Below are 20,828 nucleotides of genomic sequence, written 5' to 3' on the forward strand. Positions count from 1 at the left end.
ACGATGCCAGCCGGGCTCCTACAAAGGCGGCTAGATTGCCGCTTCGAACTTCCCCCTAACGGAAGCAAGGCTCCGGGAAAGATTGTGCCGGCCATGACGGCTGCCGGTGGGAGACCCTATACAACTTTGAGTATTCTTCAGTCCTCTCTTGGACTGCCATCCACAAACCCTGGAACCGACAGTGCAGCCGGCAACAGATATTGTGGCTGGATGGAAGCTAGAATTAATACATTCTTTCCCCTTCCATTTGAATCCTCATTCTCGAAAGAAGGCAGTAGAGACAGTAGTCCCTACAACCTTAATTATTGTACTAAACTATAATAATACAGTAACCCTTCCCTCCATGCTTTATCTCTCTCTGTCGGCTAGTGCCGTCAGGTACTAGCCTAGCCGGTAGTGTGCCGGCAGAACTACAGTATAAGGCTATACAGTAGCCAGTATTTCTGCAGTATAGCAGATACAGCAGTTAGAAAACTACAATATATAATATACAGTAGTATGATTTCCAACATATTCTGTGTATCCTTTCACAGTCCATTGTTGAGACCGCTTAATAATGTTGAAGTGAAGTATTCCTTCAATATCCTGATGTATCCTAGATCATCAGAACATAATGTCTTTACCCCACAGTATTAATATTTCACTTGTGGGGGAGTTAGTGCTAGCATACACTGACTTCAGCTCTATGTTCTAGCTATTTCACCCTGGATTTCCCTAATAAGGAAATTTAAAATATTAATATTGAGGGAGGTCACAGCAATTGCCTGGACAGGAAACACAGATATGTGTTTTTCCTATTTCTTTTCTAGCTTACTGTCCTAAGCTATAATTATAATAGTAAGATCTATTATTAATGCATGTGAGTGATTTATAAGTGTGATAAATTACCCCATACTCATTTCACTTTTTCTTTCCTTACAGGAGGAGCCCAAGGTGAAGTGTGCAGTCGTGTACTGCAACCAGAAAAGTAAGAACTTTTGTGGCCTCAACATGTGCAGGTCTCATGCCCCCTGCTCCATTGCAACTGAAACCCTGAGATACTGGGACTCCAAGGGTTGCAACGTCTGCTCGGCCTTGATGACCGAGGGTTTCGGCGTTCCCAAGACGACAGAGTCGAGGGATGCTGCGAGGGAAACGCTTCGGAAGTGGTTAAGAGAGTTCCAGAAGAAATCTCCGGGACCTTACCTACCAAGCGACACCATTAGAAGTCTGCTGTTCCCTAAGGCAACATCTGATGCGGTCGTGCCTCAGGTACGGCCCGAGCTTCCCTGCATACAACTGGCAATAGAGGCTGACATCAATAAGGCTCTAGAAGGCATGGACATCCATCAGGAAAGGATGTCAGAGGTGTCCTTGGACACTGAAAAGGATCTCTTTCTAGAAGACCCTGAAGAAGAGGTGGCCCAGCCACCCGAGGAGGAAGAAGAATCCGGATCGACAGAGACGGAAGACCCTCTACTGTCTGTGACGGCATTTCAGCCTGTGCCGTCAACCTCTTCGGCTCCAACCCCTCAACCAGACCCGCTGTTCCCCACAGGCCAAGAGTTAATGGCGCAGATCCAGCAGATGATGGAAGCTATGCGCAAGGAAACGCTAGAGATGAGGAAGAAAGTCAGGGAAAAAAATAAATAAATGATGAGAATAAATTAACAATATATCATTCTAAAAACAGTAACAGCGTCAAAACAGATATGTCCTACATAAACTATTAACAACGTCAATAACAGATATGTCATATATAAACAATAAAAAGACTCATGTCAGCCTGGTCAAAATAAAAACATTTGCTCCAACTTTGAACTTTTTAAGTTCTACTGATTCAACTACCCATTTAGGAAGATCATTCCACAACTTGGTAACAGCTGGAATAAAACTTCTAGAATACTGTGTAGTATTGAGCCTCAGGATGGAGAAGGCCTGGCTATTAGAATTAACTGCCTGCCTAATATTACGAACAGGATAGAATTGTCCAGGGAGATCTGAATGTAAAGGATGGTCAGAGTAATGAAAAATCTTATGGAACATGCATAATGAACTAATTGAACGACGGTGCTAAAGATTAATATCTAGATCAGGAATAATAAATTTATTAGACCGTAAGTTTCTGTCCAACAAATTAAGATGAGAATCAGCAGCTGAACACCAGACAGGAGAACAATATTCAAAACAAGGTAGAATGAAAGAATTAAAACACTTCTTCAGAATAGATTGATCACCGAAAATCTTAAAAGACTTTCTCAATAAGCCAATTCTTTGTGCAATTGAAGAAGACACAGACCTAATGTGTTTCTCAAAAATTAATTTGCTGTCAAGAATCACACCTAAAATTTTAAAAGAGTCATACAAATTTAAAGAAACATTATCAATCCTGAGATCCGGATGTTGAGGAGCCACCGTCCTTGACCTACTTACAATCATACTTTGAGTTTTGTTAGGATTCAACTTCATACCCCATAATTTGCACCCTGCACTACATTTAGCTAAATCTCTATTAAAGGATTCACCAACCCAGATCTACATTCAGGGAATGGAATTGATGGAAAGAGAGTAGCATCATCGGCATATGCAACAAGCTTGTTTTCTGGGCTAAAACCACATGTCATGTGTATATAGTATGAAAAGTAATGGGCCAAGAACACTACCCTGTGGAACACCGGATATCACATTCCTATACTCACTATGGTGCCCATCAACTACAACTCTTTGAGATCTATTACTTAAGAAATCAATAATAATGCTAAGAAACGACCCAACCACTCCCAACTGTTTCAGTTTGAAAACAAGGGCCTAACGATTAACACGGTCAAAGGCAGCACTAAAATTAAGGCCAATCATATGAACTTCCTGACCACAATCAAGGGATTTCTGTACAGCATTGGAGATTGTAAGAAGGGCATCACATGCTCCAAGGCCTTTACGAAAACCAAATTGCAAACTAGGGAGTAGGTGATTACCTTCAGCAAAACTATTAAGACGTTTTGTCAGAAGACGTTCAAAAACTTTAGATAATATGGGAGTTATGGAAATTGGGCGGTAATCAGTAGGACTTGAGCTACCACAAACACATTTACATAGAGGAGTAACATTACCAATGCTCCAACAAGTGCTAAAAGCTCCTCTTCTTGCTAACTTGCGCAAAATAACATAACTTTGGAACTAAGAAATCTACTGTCTTTATAAAAAACAATGGAAAAATACCATTTGGGTCTACACCTCCATAAGCATCAAGGTCCATCAACAGAGCTTTAATCTCTCGAGATCGAAAAGCTAAACTAGTTAGTTTAGCCTCAGGAAAACAGGAACGAGGAAGTTTTAAGTTTTTCATTACTCTGTTTACTGTCAAAAATATCAGCCAAAAGGGTTGCCCTTTCCTTTGGACAGTGAGTGACTGAGCCATCTGGTTTAAGTAAAGGAGGAACTGTTGCATCTACACCAAAGAGTGCAGATTTAAGGGTAGACCACCATTTATGTTTCTGAGTTGTACAAGAAAGGGTTTCTTTTATGGTTAAATTGTAATCCTTTTCAGTTGAGGCATAAACTCTCTGAGCAAAAGCTCAAAGCTGAGTATAGTTGTTCCAGGCTGAATATGATCTGTTACCCTTCTAAAGGTGATAGGCTTCCTGCTTCTCCAAATAAGCACGTCTACAATCATCATTGAACCACGGTTTGTCCTTCACTCGGTACCTTAGCACATGAGAAGGGATACGCTTATCAATTATGTAGACTAGATTCTCATTCAAAGGGGCAACAGGATCTACACTACTATATAATTGTGACCAATTCTAGCACAAAAGATCATGCAAAATACCATTCCAGTCTGCTTGGGATTTCATATAAATTTTACAAGAGTATGATATATCAGGGACAGGCTGCTCAGTCTTCACTACTAATGAAATCAAGGCATGATTAGATGTCCCGACTGGAGAACCAACCTTACTAGTTATAACGTCAGGGGAGGCAGTGTATACGAGGTCCAAGCAATTACCAGACCTGTGAGTAGCTTCATTTATGATTTGCTCACAGCCTGATTCAGAGGCAAAGTCTAAAGCTCTTAAGTCATGGCGATCGGTAGGAGAGATAGAACTTAACCACTCCCTATAGTGAGCATTAAAATCACCAACAAAGACAAAAGAAGCCTTTCTATCCTCTTCTTGTATCTTAGCCATAATGGTAAGAAGACAATCGAAGATAGAATCATCCATGTCTGGATTCCGGTAGATCGAACACAAATAAAAGTTGTTATGCCTGCCATAAACTTTCATTACCTGAATCTCATGACATCCACATTGATAGCAGGACTTATGAGAAGCAGGGTACTCGGTCCTAATATACACCGCCAGTCCCCTGACCCTAGGGATGGCATCACGTTTCAACATTATTAGCTTCCTAAAACCAGTTATAAGGAGCTCAGATGAGTGCCTCATATTAGAAACCAAAGTTTCTGAGCACAAAAGAATATCACACTGTCTGGATGCAACTGTAAAGTCTTGGATATTTGTATGAAGACCATGAATATTGCAATACAGAAGACGACATTGACGAAATCTTGGACGTACTGGTCCCGAATTTCGGTCAATGTCTCCAGACAGCATAAGAATTAATAGAAATAAAAAAGAGACATCTTACTTAAAAACTAGATTAACAAGAGTAATAACAAAAACAATGCGCTTATCAAGGTAGATCTACCAATTATCCCTAAAATGGAACCATCTCATGATTAGGATATTATAACTGTTAATGACTCCCCGGAAAATCTCGCTATACGCACGGGCATCAGCTCAGCTGATATAGCTCCCATCGAGCCTCCGATGTCTGGTTCGAAAGCATAGCATTTCATCAAGATCATGAGCCTAATCCATTGCTTGGATGGCCTAAATAGCCTCTTCGCGTGCAAATCGCTAATAAGCGGTACGTTATAGACACATTATTCCCTCGCTCTCAAAGCTTGAAACATCAGACTCGAGACAGGCTATACGTATTTAGCTCTCAAGTCTGGTTTTCTTAGTTGCCTCACTTGACACTTTCACGCCAGAGGAGTTTTTATGTCCACTTAGGTGCCCATCGGAGCCCACTCCCTATCGAAGCCGACATTGCCAACCTCGTACTCAGTGCAGGCTACCTTGCCAGAAATTACCTAACTTCCCCTCCATTTGCTCAGGTTCCAAGATGCACAATATGGAGGTAGCAGCTATGTCTGCCATACAGGCTTGTTTCTGGCTGGACCACTGGGCAGGGATAGTATCACGCTTCACAAAGACAGAAAACCTACGCTCAGAGGGCACCCTGAAGCAATTTTAAGGCCTCTCATAGTCGGAAGCCAAGGCTTTGGAGTTCATACTTCATCAGACAGTCTCCTGTAGGGGGAAACTACATCCTAAAAAGATGTGATGGCATCTTAGCTAGATACACTAAACATTTGTCTCCTAGAGGACGCTGTTTGTTTGAGGAACTCTAACCTGGTGCTCGCTGCCTTAGAAAAGCAGAGAAAGTCAGTTAGCCTTTCTTTATAAGGAGAGCTGTGGCACCAAGGATGCTCGGCCCCCAACTGCCCCAAAGGGTTTCGTCTTTTTAAGCAGGTCAGCTAGCAAAGACAACTTCTTCCTCCTACAGCCTTTCAACAGCCTAGGAGGCAAGACCCTCGGCCCACCTTTCACCATAGAGGACACTCCTATGGCCGTACAGGCTCCTGCTAGGGGGTATGATTACAAAAAGAACTCCCAGAATAGTCAAAACTAATGCGTCAACCGTATGTAAGAAAGTTCCATGAGGTACTTTACTGCCTGGGTTTTCATGGTGGAGACTATCCAGCATCTCCAAAAGAGAGGCTTTTTGAGACACTGCGAAACAACTTTCCGAATACTGTACTGTACCTCTGAATGTCGTCAGCAACAGTTTATCAGACCAAGTGGAAAACGTGATTGCAGTCATAAGGGGAATATTGCTCCACTTAAGGCCACTATTCCTGATTGCCGACTTTTTAGAGGTACAGTACTGAGGAACGAGGAATTCATCTCAGTCACTGCAGTGAAGAGATACTGCTCATCCTTGAGCCAGGTTTTCAAACTGGAAAGAGCTTGATCTCCTCTTCTTGGGAGCTTTCCACTCTCATTAAAAGCTTTGAACAGACTTGCCTCCTTCTGCAACTCGAGCCTCCTTTCTTGGATGTGACAAAGGTTCTTAGGCCCTTGAAAAGAGCCCTTTATGAACCCATACATAAAGCTTTAGACAAGGTCTTACCCTAAAGGCTGTTTTTCTCCTTGCCTTAGCTTCAGCTGAGAGAGTAAGTGGACCAGATGGTCTGGCCTACCTAATGTCACATTCAAAATGGTTGAAGGAACTATCCTTTTCTTTTGTTCCAGAGTTTATGGCCAAAACTCAAAATTTGATCCGGTTGTTAATGATGTTAGATTGGACTCTTTCATGATATCATCTCTCAAAAAGGTAACTGATGACCCAGATAATCTTTTGCTCTCTCCTGTAAGAGTAGTCAGAAATTATCAGAAAAAACAGTTTATTTTATCTTGGAGAAAAGATTTCAAACTTATTTGTGAACGCAAGCTGTTGCAAGGAGAAGTATCCAAAAATGCAATTTCCTTTTGGCTAAGAGAAACAATTATGATAGCATATAAATCCTCAGGGGAAGCATCCTTAGGGGCCCCCACTAGAGCACATAATGTCCATGGTTTTGCTGCAATCCTGGCATTCCATAAGATCTAGTTGATAGCCCAAGTTCTCAGACCTGGTGTCTGGAAAAGACAGGACACTTTCACAGATCACTACCTGAAAGATTGTTCTTACAGACCTTTTTCTTTAAGCCCTATTGTGGCAACTCAATAGATAGTCTAGCTTAAGCTCTCACAGGACACCTAATTATTTATCAAGGCGTCAGTTATTCTCTGCATTATAAGGGAATGAAATGTGGATCAAGTCTGATTTCACACACAAGATCGATCTGGTGAACTTGCTTGGATCACACCCTAATGAAAGTACAGTAAAAATAACATGTTCTCATTTATTAGTGATCATATTTGATACTCTGAATTTGTGTGACTTGATTTTCATATGGCTTTATATCTGTCTTAGAAAGGACCTAAAGAATTGGACACTACAACCCTGTCTCTTTATGAACCAGTTGGATTGTTTACGTATTCACTTTTGACTTTTGCTCATATCTACATTAACAGAGATTCCCCCCCCCCCACCTAAGGAAGAGTGAAGAGAGTGAAGTCTACTGGCAACCAAACATAACTCTGCCCAGCAGTAGGGTTGCTAGGTAACCAATCATGATGCAACCGAACCCTTTTTCTTTTATTATTGTCTGGTCATAGAAAATGGAACTAGGAGTACTTAACCCATTTAGATGACTCAGGTTTGTATAGCTAGGAAAAATACAGATTATTTTTAAAATATTTAGTTTTGATTAGAAATAAATAATGAATTGAGTGTTATCAAGGTATTATCTGATATTTTATGCAAAGTGAAGGATTTTCTATTTCAAAATATATTAGAGATAATTCATTTTATTATAAATGACTGTTATAAGGTCTTTTAAGTTGTTGATGATAATATTCTCAGCCGAGTGTTGCATTTTTTCCTAGACAAATGGGTTACTTTTTTTTGTTTTGTTTTTAGGTTCATGGAGTCAGAAATTGATTTAAATGAAGCTTTAGAAGAGTTGCATGTTGTAGCAACTGCTCCAGAGTTGTATCCAGTGCTAGTTGAACTTGGAACAGTAAAGAGCTTACTTTCCTTATTGAGCCATGACAACACAGACATTGCGATAGCAACTGTTGACTTGTTGCAGGTAAGAGGATTTAGGTTTTTATTCACTTAGAATCAGTACAGGGTACAGTGTTTGTGATGCTCAATGATGATGACCTCGCCTCAATTCTGAGTAGATGTCTTTGCTACAAAGTTAATGCATGCTTAGCCTGCTGTATGCAATTTTTTTTGTTTTTCAAAAACTTGTTACTGTATGTGGACTTCAAAAGATCTAGTAAATGCTATATACAGTAGGAAACTTTGTTGGATGTTAAAATTTTCCTATTCTGTAGATGCTACAGTCTATTTGCTATTGTTCCTATGCATATACAAATCTTTTGTCATGTGAAGTATGGAAAAGTCTCTAGGGACGCTAGAACGGCCATTGAATTGTTATCAAGGTACATTGATAGGTAATAACAGGTGGCATGTGGGGGGAAAGCCCCATTCACTCACCTGTCACAGAATAGTCACTTTTGTCTTTGGCTGCAGCGGATATAGACGTACCGTTGCATTGCTCTCTCGACAGTTGGATTATTTAAATGGGTTACTCCTAGTTTCGTTTTCTCTATAACCTGACAGTCAAAAGAAAATTGGTTTGATTGCCTCATGCTTAGTTGCTAAGTAACTGCTGCCCTTGAAGCATAACGCTTGTTCAATTACTTCCTCACAACACTCCTGGTCATGAAGTGGGTAAGATGTATCCACTTCCTCTCTCTGCGATCAGACATCAGTATCGCCATCGCCATACCCTTATGATACAGTGCTTAGTTTTTGTCGCTTGTGTCTTTGATATTCACTGTCATTGGCATTTTATCATTGTTTTTGAATTAACGAGTGTGTGCCTTACGACTATTATGTTGAATTCGATGCTTTCCTGCCCTGGCCGTGATGGACGCCCCTGTGGTACATTTATGAGCTGGGTTGAAGTAGATCCACGCCCGGTTTGTCCTTCTTGTCGAGGTAAACGATGTTCTGTGGAATCACCATGTTAGTACTGTAGGGAGTGGTCTTCCTTACAGTGAGAGAAATATTGTTTTCGTTGCAAGAAAGATCTAAGATACATCGTTTCCCGTTTTCGCCTTCTGTCAGCAATGACAAGAAATGTAAGATCTGTCCTGCGGCGAACTTTATGCCTTATCCAGGTTCTTCGTGTCAGGAACCCACAGCGGCTCCAATTACGGATGACGACAGCCATCATAATTTTGTTAATATTTTATCACCCAATGTTGATAATGTACAATATGAACTTGAACTAGTTATTGTAGCGGATCCCCTGGCTATGGCCGCTGTGCTCCCTGAGCTGGATCTTTTAGATATTCCATTAGTCCCTGATTATCCTGTTATGTCTAGATCTCCCTTCCCCCTAAGAGGGCATTGAGTGTAAATCTATAGATAAGATCTTACCCTCTTGGCGGTGTCTATAATGAGCTTTGAAAGTATCTCCATGTTCCCGTCAGAACCTTAAAGTAGAGCCTGTCATTTCCCCCCTGAAGTCTTACCTCTTGACACGAAAGAATCTGCTTACAAAATTTTCACTGCAAAACGATATGCAAAGAATTTTACGACTCGCACACAAAGAATGTTTCGGGCAATGAAAGGTAGTACAGTACGAGAGCCCGACCGTGTCTGAGACTGATTTTAAAATTTGCGTGCCACCAGCCCGTAAACTCGCCGCCATCCTCCTATGTTCCTATTGGTTATCTCCCTACTCAGATGGTAGTTACCACTTTAAGATTCTTCTCTCCTATTGGTCAGCATCTACTGTACTGTATCCCATCATACATCTACGCATTGGCGTTCTTCGGCCATTCTGTTTTGGCAGCACTATCTTACGCATAAATTTTGTGTTTGTGATTTCACTTTCGTGACTATTGCACTGAATCGTGTTACGATATTACCTTATTTTGCTATATTAGCCATGAGTCCCAAGAAACTTTCTGATGTGTAGTGAAAGAAGATGGATGATGCTTTTCTATGGAGACAAAGATGGAAATAATCAAGATATACGAGGCTGGCATGCAGCTAGGTGTGATCACGAAGGAGTATGGCCAAAATCCGTCTATGATAGGAATGATCCTGAGAAATTTCATTAAAATTTTAAGAAGCAGTAAGAAACAAACTTTTTTGAACGAATTTTTTAAAAAAGTCATTCGATACAAGCAAATCAAGAAGAAGAAAAAAAAAATGGAAGAGAAGTGGGAATGATGAAGGAAATACGTAATTAAATTTAGAAAATACAAAATGTGAAGTGAAAAAAAAAAAATTAGTAAAAGGCAAAAAATAAAAAGAAATTTGATTTTAAGTTTATCCTAAAGTTAAGTGTTAATATTTCCTGCCCTTTGTTAATGTGTTTCCTAAAATTAAGTGTTAATGTTTTCTGTCATGTATTAATCTGTTTTGTAAAGTTAAGTATTTATGTTTTCTGCCACTTGTTAACGTTTACTGCCATTTGTCATCCTCCTCTACTGCCCCGCCACTTCTCTCTTGGACAACGCCTCACTCCAAAGGTAAGGTTCCACATTTTTGTTATTGTATTTTTACTGTTTGCTCTAATTATACATTTCTTTTACAGGTAACCAATGGTCAAGTTATTATTAAATGATCCAAATAATTTTAGTCATTCGTTGAGTACTGTTTATTGGAGTGTATCCTTTTTATAATAATTTAATGTGGTGATATTGTAGGGTCTGGAACGAATTAAGCTATTTACATGTAAAAGGTGATTCACAAGACGAAAAAAATCACGTTACGAAAGCTACTACAGAACTAATTAAAGTCAGGCCTCATTCTTCGTGATAGGTTACAGACAGGCGCGAAAAGTGAATTTTTGCGAATAAATACTGCCCTTTGCCACGAGCGAGTGCCTCAGCTGATGATTAACACCATAAATACTGCCTAATATTGTTTTAATTTGGTTTCTACAACAGTTTGTAATTATATGTATAGTGTACAGTACATTTTCACACATATACACTATGTACTTGACACAGTAAGGTTACAGTACAGTATTGTGCTAAGGTGAAGTTTACTGAGTGGTCATCATCCCCTTACTGTTGTGTAGTGTATGTTACTGTAATATATGTACAGTAATATTACTACAGTACAGCTTAAATGTACTTACTGTAAGTTTTTGGTGTTTTCGTTCAAGACTCGTATCTTACGCCGCTACTCTAGAAGCATGACGCAACTTCTTATTTGTTGTCTCTTGTGCAGTATGTTACTGTATATCTATACTTTCTTAAACAGAAATACAGTTTTAATTTATAAACTAAAAGCTTAAATATCTTGATAATAATTTTTTTTTTAAATAAACAAAAACTGTGCATTCGATTACTTTTCAACAGCTGATCTCTCTCTCTCTCTCTCTCTCTCTCTCTCTCTCTCTCTCTCTCTCTCTCTCTCTCTCTCTCTCTCTCTCTATGTGTAATAAATGAAATCTTTGTTTCTTTGCTGAGCCTCTATTGAGGCCTTATAATCAAGCACCACAGAGCAAAAAACTAAAATATCATGCATCAGCAACATGAATGAAACTCCGGTTAACTTTATGCGCTTCAACTCACAGTACAAGTAAATAAAATATGAGAGAAGCATTTCAAATAGAATTATTGGAATTAATATGCAAATTGTAAAATAATAGATCAAGTAATAATTGTTTCTTTTAGTGAATATGAAATATCCTTTGATAGCATGCCTTAATAATAAGGACATTATTTGATCTGAAAATTGAGGTTGACAATGGACTAGGCAGGATTGATTAGCTGATTTGAATGCAAACAATGCATAAGATTATAATTCTCTTATGTTTTTAATTATAAATATGACACTAAATTGTGATTATTTCATGCATTATCATTGGATACAGTTAAGTGAAACACTAGGGAGAACAGATAGAGAAGGATGAAACAATATGCCAAAGGGAGCCATAGACACAAGACAGGGGAGGAAGGGAGGTGGTAGCCAAGTTCCTTCTCCTTGCACATCCCCTCATTCTCCTTGCACATCCTCACAGCAAAATCTAAGGAATGGAAGTACGTGGAATGAGGGATAAGAAAGGGGTTTAGAATGATTAATAAGATGAAGATGACGAATGAATGCTAGAAAAGAGAACTTGAATGAAATCGCGAAAAATAAAGAGAATCAAAAGACTGGAAAGATACATTGTAGATGTGTGTGGGAGAGCAGAGTAAATGTATGAAAGGGATTTTGTACGAAATTGGGGGAAGGATTAAGGGTATTATAATAAGTGACGGACAATAATAATGTGAATGAGATATCATACTAATATGCATGCTAGGTTATATCAGTTAGGTAATTCTGTGAAAGTGAATGGTCATATCAGTGGGATAATATCGTGAAAGCAAATATAGGTTGACGACGGACTACGCAAATATGATCAGCTGATTTGAATGTAAACAATGCACGAGATTATAATTTGCTATGTTTTTCATCATAAATACAAAACTAAAATGTGAATATTACATACATGTTACCAAGGCGAGACGAGATCTCGGTTACCTAACTCACCAAAACTCTAACTATACGATAGACATAGAAAAGGAAATTATGCACATAAATAACTTTACAAGTATAATTTGCCTAAATAGCTTACATAATTAAAAATTAATTAATGCTATTTAAAACCGGGAAGTCGTTCTACTAACTAAATAACACATGCCTAACGAACGATAGCGCCCATGGCGCCTTCGGTAACAGGCCTAGCTCCTAAGCACAATAAATTACTCTAATTTCACTGTAAAAGAGGAGCTAAATTATACTCGTAGTAAAGACCCAATACTCAACTTTCCAGAGGCGTAAGAAGATGGAGAATGCATAATTATAATCCTTGCAAAACGATAAAAAAAGTTAGATCACCAGGGAACACCACTGAGCGAAATTGCTACAAAATAAGGAATGTGCGCCATATTGGAGATGGCGTTGTTGTCATACTCAATAGTAGTATGAGAACGGGGGTAACCTTGATACGGCTCCCCTTCTATTCTGCCACACCCCCCTCAAAGCGTAAACGCTATTAGGGGTGCAGATTGCTATGTGGCATGTCAAGAATACGTCCTCTGATATTATGCGATATCCTTGAGAGAAAATTTAAGGATATTCGTGCCAGGAGTTAGAATTTTGGATACCTAAAGGTAAAATTCTCTGGGAATATCACTGTAGTACATATATCCCTTAGGAAGCTACTTTAAGTAACTTCCATCAGGACGACATGGCCATCTCACCCAAAAATAGATTTTTCGCTTCGCTTCAAAATCCTTTTATTACGAGGGTAGTTGGATTATTTCGGATGTGTCCCCCCCCCCCCAAGTCTTGGCAATGCAAAGTTGCTCTAAATAAGTACAGTTTTTCCTTCCAAGCCTAATAAGACTGTGAAGTTGAGTATAACAAATCCTGCTTTACCCAGAATTTCAGCTGTTGACAATTCAGCTAGGCTGAATGTTCAGAGTAATAAGTCCTAATGTGCCGCTGTATCTAAACGTGATGACGTCACTGTACATGCCGCCATCTCAACGGGTGAGGTAACTCCTTTGCATTTTGGGCAGGCCGACAGATCTAAGCAAGTTGTCACCCCTAAGCATCATGATGTCACAAAACGCTCTGTCATTTTGATGCATGAGAGTCTCCCTCCACAAATTAACAATACCAAAGCTCCAACTAATTTACGATCAACACATGCCAGTGAGCGTGGTAGGTTATCTCCCCATTACTTGAAGGTTTCACGGATTTTATGAACTTTCAGTAAGGAAACAATAAAAAAAGCCTTGATTTACGTTAATAACAATCCTGTGTCATATGATAATGACAAAGCTATTAATCGTCGTGACCAACCGCACACTAGCTCCTATCCTAATGTTCATGATGCTACAGTGCCACTTTATTTCAGATAATTCTTTGCAGGGACAGAGTGTAGATAAGGGGCGTGGAATGTTTCCTCCCCTTCGCATAAGTCACTCCCCCATCTGACACAGATGAAGAAACTATCTCTAGATGACGTAGATGTGGCCCACGCCATAGGTGTTCTAGGTGGCAGAGTCTTGAGAACTCTCTCTCTGGCCTCATAAATCAAACTCAGAGGGACTTCAATTCCTCTGCCTCGCACTCAGTTGGTAGAGGCGAATGTTCTTATAATGAGTGAGCTGGACTTCTGTTCGTTCTCTGCCTCCTATTTCCGTCACAGTATGAATCACACAATGGAAAGGAAGGACGTCCAAGGAAGGAGTATGAACTCAGCAACCGTTGAAACGGAACAACCAAATCATGACATTATCACAAGTAATGATTCTCCGGAGAACCTCAATGCATGCACGAGATCTAGTTCTGTTGATGTACCTTGAGGTCCCAGATTCAGGCTCAGAAGCTTAACACTATTAAGTTTATGAGCCTCATCTGTCGTTTGGATGAATTGGATAAGCCTCCTCATGTGCAAACCGCTAAGTCGTTGTACTATTACTCTATCTTTCCACAGTCTCAAAGCCCAAGACACAGGTTTGATGTGGCGCTTTCTAATCAGACTTAAGCTACGCTAGACTTTCTGAATACACAAGTCTCAGTGTCAGAAAACTCGGTTAAAGCCAGTCGATCCTCGAAACTACTACCTTTGCCTCTTGTCATGCTGGAGATGTTTTTTGTACATTCTGGTGCTTATCAGAGTCCACTTCCCATTGATGCTGATGTGGTTAACGTGGTCCCATCAGTACCAGCAGAGAGACTGTCTTATCTCCCCTCCATTTTTGGGGGCCCCAACATGGAGGTTGCAATATGGGAACTATTCAAGCCCTCTTGTGGATAGACCACTGGTCTAGAGCAGTCTCTCGCTTTGCGGTAACAAACGACCCTAAGAATGAGCATGTTTGTGAACAATTTGAGGATCTATCCATATCTGGAGTCAAAGCCTTAGAGTTCCTTCTGCATTAGAACTCATTCCTTTGGGGTAATTGCGTTCTTAAAAGACGCGACACTGTCTTAGCCAGATGATCTAAACAGCTGTTTTCCAGAAAGGCACTAGCCCAGAGAAATTCAGAGCTATTAAACTCCCTCTCCCTTTTCCCGTCTTGGGATGTAGCGTTTGTGATTGAAAAGGTATAAAGGTGAGAACAAGGTCCTATGATCAGTAGAGCAGTGGCACCAAGGTTGCCCACTCCCCAGAAACAGTTAAGGGATTCTCCTTTTAAGCAAGTTCCACAGCAAAAATGACCTTACAACAACCTGGGAGGTAGGCCCGTAGACCTACGTTTCGTCGGAGAGGACATCCCTCCCGACGGAGAGGGTGAGGTTGAAAGATTCATGCTTGGGAGAGCATGTCCCCGTAATTACCACCGGTAGGGGGATACCTACAAAGCTCTTGGCAAAGGTGGCAGGACTTCGGGCCCAACCGTTGCACGGTAAAAATCCTCTTTTCAGGATATTGAGTCCCTTTCATGGACTGTCTGCCTCCTCTGACCAGGAATCTGACCTTCCAACAATTCTATTTGAAAGGCTAGGTTAAAGACCTACTCTTGTTAGAGGAAGTCCCCAAATTGTTGACCAAAGGTGCCGTGGAAGAAGTCTCAGGCAACTCTCCAGGCTTCCTCAGCAATCTACTGTATTCATGGTAGAAATGTGGAGACCCAACATAGACCTCTGCCACTTGAACCTCTCTGTGCTACAAAGTTCAAAAGGGAGACCCCAGCCTAAGTTCTCCAGGCCATCAGGAAGAACGATTCCCTTCTAACCATAACGTAGAAAGATGCCTACTTTCAGGTCCTGTCTCAAGGAAGTACATAAGGTTTCCCTTTCAAGACAAAATTTTTCAGTTCAGCGCGCTGTGCATCATCCTATCAACGATCCCTCAGGTTTACACCAAAATTTTTGCCCTTGTCTCAGTCTGGGCTTGTGCTATGGGCACCAGACTCCTGAGATGCCTGGACGACTGGCTTCTCCAAGCAGAATCCCCAAGCAGAATCCCGAGCTCATCTATTAAAACATAGGGACCTACTATTAGATATGTGCAAGGTGTTATGGATCCAACTGAACCTGGAGAAGTCCAGCCTCATCCCCCAACAGTCTGTCAGGTACATGGGCATGGACATAGATTCAGTTCAAGCTAGAGCAGAAGCTACTAGGTCATCTCTACTCATTAGAGAATCTTGTCCCTTTTGGGAGAATTTATCTTTGCTCAGTTCAGTGGGCTCTGAAGAACTAATGGCCACAGACTTCAGACCACCCTGCAACCCTGCTTCAAATACCTCAGGAGATGGGGAAAAACCTCTTTTGGTGGCTGAACGAGGAGAACCTATTGGCAGGAACCCCCTCTTTAGGCTCCTCCTCCACAATTCTTCATGCTCACAGATGCTTCTTGCCAAGGGTGGGGTGCTCACCTAGGAAGGGAGCAATTCTTGGGGCCATTGCATATAATCAGAAAAGGACAAAGCCTTTAACATAAATTTCCTGGAAATGAAAGCAGCGCAACTAGCGTTACTCCACTTCTCAAAGACTAAAAGGTCAATCCATGGTGTTGATGAGCGACAACTCCACGGTGGTGACCTACATCTCCAAACGAGGAGGCACAGCCTCTCTCCTGCTATGCAATCTAGCAGTAGAGATATTCAAGTGAAATGAGTCCCAAGCAATCTCTCGCTCTCAGCGAAGTTCACATCTAGGAAGAGGAATGTCATTGCAGACCATCTGAGCCGTCGAGGAACGACAGTGGGTTCAGAATAGTCTTTGCTGCCTCTAGTGGCGAAGGGACTTGTGACTTTTCGGAGTTCCCCGTCTCTGGACATGTTCGCCTCCCACCTAAATCACAAACTCCCGGTACATGGCTCTCCAGTCCCAGACCAAGCTGCAGTGATGGAAAATGCATTCCAACACTCATGGGTCGGACTAGACCTTTACACCTTTCCACTATTCTCTCTGATTCCTCATACACTGAACAAAGTCCAAACATCCAAGGGAGTTATAGTAATGCTAGTATCCCCAAAGTGGCCAGCAGCGGAATGGTATCCAGACCTGCTGGAACTTAGAACTTCCAAATGGCCAAACCTGCTATGCCAACCTCACATAAGAAAATTCCATGATAAAGTATATTGCCTGTCCCTTCACAGCTGGAGACTAGCCATCGTATCCTCCGGAAGAAAGGGTTTTTGAGACCAACTGAGAAGCAGCTTTCCGTATATCAATGAAAGTTTTCTCCAGCAGTTTACCAGGCAAAGTGGAAAATCTTCTATGAGGGATTATTGCTCCACTCAAAGCTACTATTCCCCTGATTGCAGACTTTTTTTGTGTTGCTAAGGAACAAGAAGTCCCTTTTAGTCACTGCGGTAAAAAGCTACCGCTCGTCCTTGATCCAGGTATTCAAACTGAAAGGGCTATATCTCTCCTCATTTAGGGAACTCTCAATTCTGATTAGGAGTTCCGAGCAGTCTTGCCCTCCTTTAGACACCTTTTCTATAGGCCCTATAGTTGCAGCACAACAAATAATCTAATCATAAGGTCTTATGGGACAAGTTACTGTTTATAGCTCAAGTATCATTTATTCTCTACATTATAAGGGTATGTAAAAGGCACTAAAGCAGATGGTGACCTTGAGTGGAGTTGCCTTCATTTGGAATCCACTCTAATGCTGGTAAGAATGCCTTGAAATTTATTACATGATGATATATTGAAATTTTAAAACAAAGCAACTCTTGATATTCATATCACTTCACCCCTGGCAAAGTATTTTATTCTCTAGAATTAAACGTAAGGCCTTGCCTCTTTACAAGCCGGATACACTGTTCACAAATAATTCACTTTGATCTCTTGCTATCACTTTTAGTAATTGTATCTATGAGAGAAGAAGGGCATACCTATTAACTTCACGGAGATGTCCTCCCACCAAAGGAACACCCCCATATAAATTACTCAGAAGTTTGTAATCGCATAGGAATAAACTACAAATTTAATACAATTTATCTTTTTCCAAGCTATAGAAACCTGAGTCATTAATCAAAGATAAAATACAAATATAGTTAGATTTGTAGTTTTTGTTTTGAACACTTGGTAGTACAATAGAAGAGCAAAGAAAGTTAAGTATGGCAATTTTGTGGTTTTATTTAAGATATTTTTACTTGTCAATTATTTATATATATATATATATATATATATATATATATATATATATATATATATATATATATATATATATATATATATATATATATATATATAAAAGTACCCTCCAACATTGTAAAACTGCATAAAAAATATAGCTCGTGCAGCCTACTCGCCCAACTTACAGGGAAACACACCATGCCCATCTGGGCTTTTATTGCCCATTACCAGTATAGAAATTTGTAAAAACTTTCATTTGAATATAAGTACTAAATACACTGATGACCTTCACTCGTCACTTTTTTTTGTCTATATTTGGAAAAAAACGTTTCATAATTTTTCAATCATTAGAGGAAAGTTTTACAAGGACAGAATTAGATTTTACTGCTACGATATATAAAACCATAAGAAATATAAATTTACATCACAATTACAGCTTACTTTTACCTGGTAACACTCAAAAACACAGACATCAAAATATCAAATTATTCTTACTAGCTTACCTAAGCACCTGACAAAGCATCAAGTGACAAATGTATGAACAGGACATGAAAATAATGAATTAGGGGTTACTAACTTACAAAGGTACCTGATACGTACTAAAACACTGCAACCACAAACAGGACACAAAATGACAAGGAGTTGTAAATAACTTACTAAATTATCACTATCAGGACATAAAAATATACAAGTTAGAGTGAAAAAACAAGCAGGCTAGTACAGTTACAAAAATAAAAAAATACCTGAGGTGTGATGGGCCAATATGGTAAGATTAGGTACTTGCCATTACTGGCATTACTGATCCATTGTGGTTTGGATGGTGGGGGACTAGTCCAAGGACTGGCCTTATTTTCTGGAAGGGAATTATGCAGATCGTAGTGTCTGGCAAGCAGAGACCTAGTTGGCAGACAGTGCACATCCATAGCGTACCTAGGATATCATCCTTCTTGGAACATAGCCTGCAGGTCTGCCTGATGGGGACAAATACTGGCATATATCTCTGGACATGTTGGCTCTCGGTCCTCTCTTTGGCACTGGCTTGGACGCTTACTGTAAAGGGAGACGCGTCAATTATGATCCCATGGTCTTCTGGCATCTGGCAACTTAGGAGATGTCAAGCTGGCAGGCCTTGAAAGGCATGTGGTTCTCCTTTAAAGACTTGCTCTCTCTCTTGTACAGCAGCAGTCATTCATTGCAAATGTATAGGTCCAGAATGTATCCAAAAAGCTTGATGTGCCACCAGCTTGCCCGCATACCAACTTCAGTCATATCTCCATGAAACACAAGTATTAGCTATACTATACTGTACTATGTTAAGTTTTTAAAGGCTTAGATTAATTATTGGTAGTGGAGGGGTGCAGGAAGTAGGAGAAATTCACAACAGATGTTGCTTGTAGAAGGGTTGAGCAGACACAAACTCAGTTCACTGCTGTTTTCTGTGCATGTTCAAACAGTAGAATGCAATAATTGGCTAAGGAGAAGTTTGAAGTGTGCTCCTATTGACTGAAACCATATAGTGTGATGTAGGTTACACAAGTTGAATTCATTAGACTTGTAAAGATGGCAAAAAATGTATCCTGTATGGTTTACTTACTTGCTAAAAGGTTAATTTAAGTTTCCCACATCAACCGCCTCTCTCAGTTCTAGGCCTAAAAGTACAGAAATGGCTATTTAGTGACAGGAAAGTAGACAGGGCTTTCCCCTCATGCCACTTGTCATTACCAACTACCTTGTTAACGATTCCATAAATGTTTCTGCTCTGCTGAAGACATAACCCTGTTTTAAAGGACTGGCTTGTATAACTAGGAAAAATACAAATTAATTTTTGAAAATATCATCTTCCCTTTTATTATTGTAGTTTCTCGCATTAAAAATCTCAGCTGCTACATTTTATATACTGTAATTTGAGTATAGAAGCTCTTTCATAACTCGTAGGAAATGACGGAAGTTGAAGAACTGCAGGAAGTGGAAGGAGCTGAAACCTTAGTGGAAGCTTTGATTGAAGGCCAAGTAGTAACCATTCTTGTTCATAATCTCCAGAGAATGGATGAAACCCAGAAGCTTGAAGCTGATGGTGTCCATAATAGCCTTGGTAAGTTGTTTCTAAAGTTTATGAATGATTTTATAGTGATATTTTTCCACTGTTTGTCAGGTATTGTTGGCTGTCTTCTCTGTAGTTGGTTCTTACTTCATTTAGCAATAAAAATGTGAAGTGTAATTTGTGCAATAAGGATATTTATGTGTTTTTAATTACTGAACAGGTACTCCTCATAAAACGACCTCTCGTACAACGTCAATTCGAAGATACGTCATTTTTTTTTACAGCTACGATATTTATTTAATGACTATCTTTCGAAGTTACGGATGTGCAGTGGCAGCACAGTCTTGTCCGTAAATGTACGCCTGTTGTGTTTGATACATTGGGCGGAGGCAACTGGCAGCGAATCTATCGTATCAGTACTCATTAGTCAATACTGTCAATAGGCAATAGCTCTCTAAGGCTCAGCATCACATGTTCTTTCCTACATCTTGTGTTATAGTGTTTGATTTTGTGATTTTATTCTTGCGTAAGTACATATTCAGGTATTTTTTCAAATTGTCCGAGAAAAGGAAGAGTTTAACTCTTTCAAGATCTGCTAAGAAGTGAAGATGAACAATTCCCCTAGAAACTAAATAAGAAATAATAACATGAAGGTGGAATAAATATTCATTCGGTTGCAAGTTTTATGAGCTTGGCTCATTCTACGATTTCTATGATATTAAAGGACAAGGAATGTTTAAAGTAGGCGCCGAAACCAAAATGAAAACAATTGGTCATTACCATTGTTAGAATATACTTTAAATTGTTATTAAAAAGTACAAATATGAATAAATGAAGCTCAGGTAACATCGAGAAACCAGAATTTTTAAAAACTTCTATCTGTACATACAGTATACGTTATGATGTCGACCAAAACTAAAGATCAGCTGATGAAATC

General features: G+C 39.9%; 1 protein-coding gene across 1 annotated transcript in view; it reads left to right on the forward strand.

The window, feature by feature from the left end:
• The window catches only part of LOC137614307 (beta-catenin-like protein 1), a 259,883-nt gene that overhangs the window by 75,092 nt on the left and 163,963 nt on the right, over window positions 1-20,828 (forward strand). Inside the window, exons 4-5 of the mRNA XM_068344059.1 lie at window positions 7,633-7,804; window positions 19,786-19,942. Of these exons, the coding sequence (XP_068200160.1) occupies window positions 7,633-7,804; window positions 19,786-19,942 (329 nt within the window). The remainder of the gene's footprint in view (window positions 1-7,632; window positions 7,805-19,785; window positions 19,943-20,828) is intronic.

This window comes from Palaemon carinicauda, chromosome 20, assembly GCF_036898095.1.
Source record: "Palaemon carinicauda isolate YSFRI2023 chromosome 20, ASM3689809v2, whole genome shotgun sequence".
Classification (NCBI taxonomy): domain Eukaryota; kingdom Metazoa; phylum Arthropoda; class Malacostraca; order Decapoda; family Palaemonidae; genus Palaemon; species Palaemon carinicauda.